Here is a 2,156-nt window from a genome sequence, read left to right as displayed (position 1 = left end):
GCGGGCGGGGATGGGGTTGCTGGGGAATGAAGCAAAGTCCTGAACCTTAAGTTCAAGTTGTAGCAGTGAGGCGATCAGGTGGGGGAGCCTTTAGTGGGCGCGGCGGCTGGGTGTACACTTTCTTCTTCTGTGTGGATTTTTTGCCTTGAACGGGTAAGGCTTAAACTTCCGCCGCGAAGATTTGGGGGCAGAAGAGGGAGGAGGCAATTGCTGGAATCAAAAGTGATTCCCAGACCAAAGTTTGAGCCAAGGTCGCCTCTCACAGACTCTAGGTTTTTCCCAGACTCTCTTGCCCCGCGGCTGTAGCCTCTTTGCATGGGGCTCCCTCCTTCCCCGCTGGGAATAGAGGGCTGGGGGAGGGGGAGGGGGTCTGGAAGCAGCGCGCGGAGCAGATGTGAATGTTAGAGGAAAAGTAGCAAAGGTTTTGATTCCAGAGGGCTGGGTGGAGTGGGCCTATGCGCCAGCTACGCCTCCATCATCATCGGCGGCAGAACTTGCACTTTATGATCTTCTTAAATGCGTTTTGGAAGTCCTTGTTGAAGTAGGCGTAAATGACAGGGTTGAGCAGAGAGTTGGAGTAGCCCAGCCAGTTGATTATGGCGCCCAACAGGGTGGGCATGTGGCAGCTGCTTTCGCAGAAGGGCAGGACCAGGGCCACGATGAAGAAGGGCAACCAGCAGAGGATGAAGGTGCCCATGATGATGCCCAGCGTCTTCACCGTCTTCCTCTCGCGGGCCAGGGCCATCTTACGCTTGGCCTCGGCGTTGCGCTCATTTTTCTTCTCGAAGGAGGCGGGGACGCAGGGGACAGCACCGGCTTCGCTGGGCAGCGGCAGGTGCTCTTTGGAGTTGCCCACCCGGTGCACTTCGATCACTTCCAGGGCGGCTCCTTCGTCGCCCTGCCTCACGGCTCCATTGGCGCACGGAGCCCCTGTTGCCTTGTTCTCCATGCCCTGCCTCCAGTCTTTGCTACCCGGCTCACCATTTACGCTCTTTCTGGGCTGCGGGGCTGGCGACGCCCCAAGGCGGTTGTTGGCTACCTTCTTCTCCTCCTTCTTGACTGTCTTGCGGATGCGGAATCGCGCGGCTCGGAAGATGCGCCCGTAGAGAACCAGCATGAGCAGCAGCGGGATGTAGAAAGCGCCAAAGGTGGAGTAAATAGTGTAGCCATGGTCCTTGCTGATGGTGCACGCGTCGGGGTCCGAGCGGTCTTCCGGGGTACGCCAGCCCAGCATGGGCGGGATGGAGATGAGGAAGCCAATGAGCCAGGTGAGCGAGATGAGTGCAGCTGCGCGCCGGGGCGTCCTCTTGTTCACGTAGTCGATGGGGTCTGTGATGGCCCAGTACCTGTCCAGCGCGATAGCGCACAGGTGCAGGATGGACGAGGTGCAGCACAGCACGTCGAGGGCGATGAACAGGTCACAGGTGACCTGTCCCAGAGTCCACTTGTTGAGCACCTGGTACAACGCGGCCATGGGCAGCACCAGCACCGACACCATGAGGTCTGTGACGGCCAACGAGCCTATAAGATAGTTCGCCACGTTCTGCAGGGAGCGCTCCAAGGCTATGGCGGCCACCACGCACGCATTGCCCAGCACCGCGCAGAAGATGAGCGTGCCCAGCAGCAGAGAGGTGATCACTTGGTAGCTGAAGGTCACGTCGGAGATGCCAGTAGCGTTGGCGCGTGTCCCGAAGGGACCCTGGGACGACGTAGTGTTGTTGCCCTGTAAGGGGCTGAGCACATCCATGCCTGCGCGCCCGGCAGGGGAGGGGAGGGGAGAAAGAGCTGCGCCAGGATACCCCTCGCCCCTCCCCCTGGGGTCTTCCGCCCCTCTTTCCTGGGGAGTTTCAACGGGGGAGGGGATGCAGGGACTCAAGCAGGAAGTTCTTACTGCTCAGGCGAAGGCATCTCCGAGGAGCAGCTAGCTTCTAGGCGCTCCCTGGGCTCTCGTAGTCCAGCGCGCTCAGAGACTCCAGCTGGGAAACGAATTGGCTGGAGAAGAGCTCCGGGATCTCCGGGAGGCGGAAAGGTGGCTGGAACGTTTGTCTCTCGCTGTCCATTTTATTTTGCCACTGCCTAACTGGCTGCCAGACCCGGAGTCTCCCCACCAGAAAAGAATCTCCAATCTTAGAAGTATCTGGAATAGAGAAACACCG

General features: G+C 59.5%; 1 protein-coding gene across 1 annotated transcript; it reads right to left on the bottom strand.

Annotated features, from left to right (window-relative positions):
* Nucleotides 1-478: 478 nt before the first annotated feature.
* On the bottom strand, nt 479-1,747 carry HTR1A (5-hydroxytryptamine receptor 1A; the record flags this gene model as incomplete). The annotated part of the gene is made up of 1 exon (XM_082835669.1): nt 479-1,747. One exon carries the CDS (start codon nt 1,745-1,747, stop codon nt 479-481), a length of 1,269 nt encoding a protein of 422 aa, XP_082691795.1.
* Between the last annotated feature and the right edge of the window lie 409 nt (nt 1,748-2,156).

The sequence above is a fragment of the Leucopleurus acutus genome, assembly GCF_964270905.1.
Source record: "Leucopleurus acutus genome assembly, chromosome: 3".
Taxonomy (NCBI): domain Eukaryota; kingdom Metazoa; phylum Chordata; class Mammalia; order Artiodactyla; family Delphinidae; genus Leucopleurus; species Leucopleurus acutus.
This window is presented reverse-complemented; position numbering and strand designations above follow the sequence as displayed.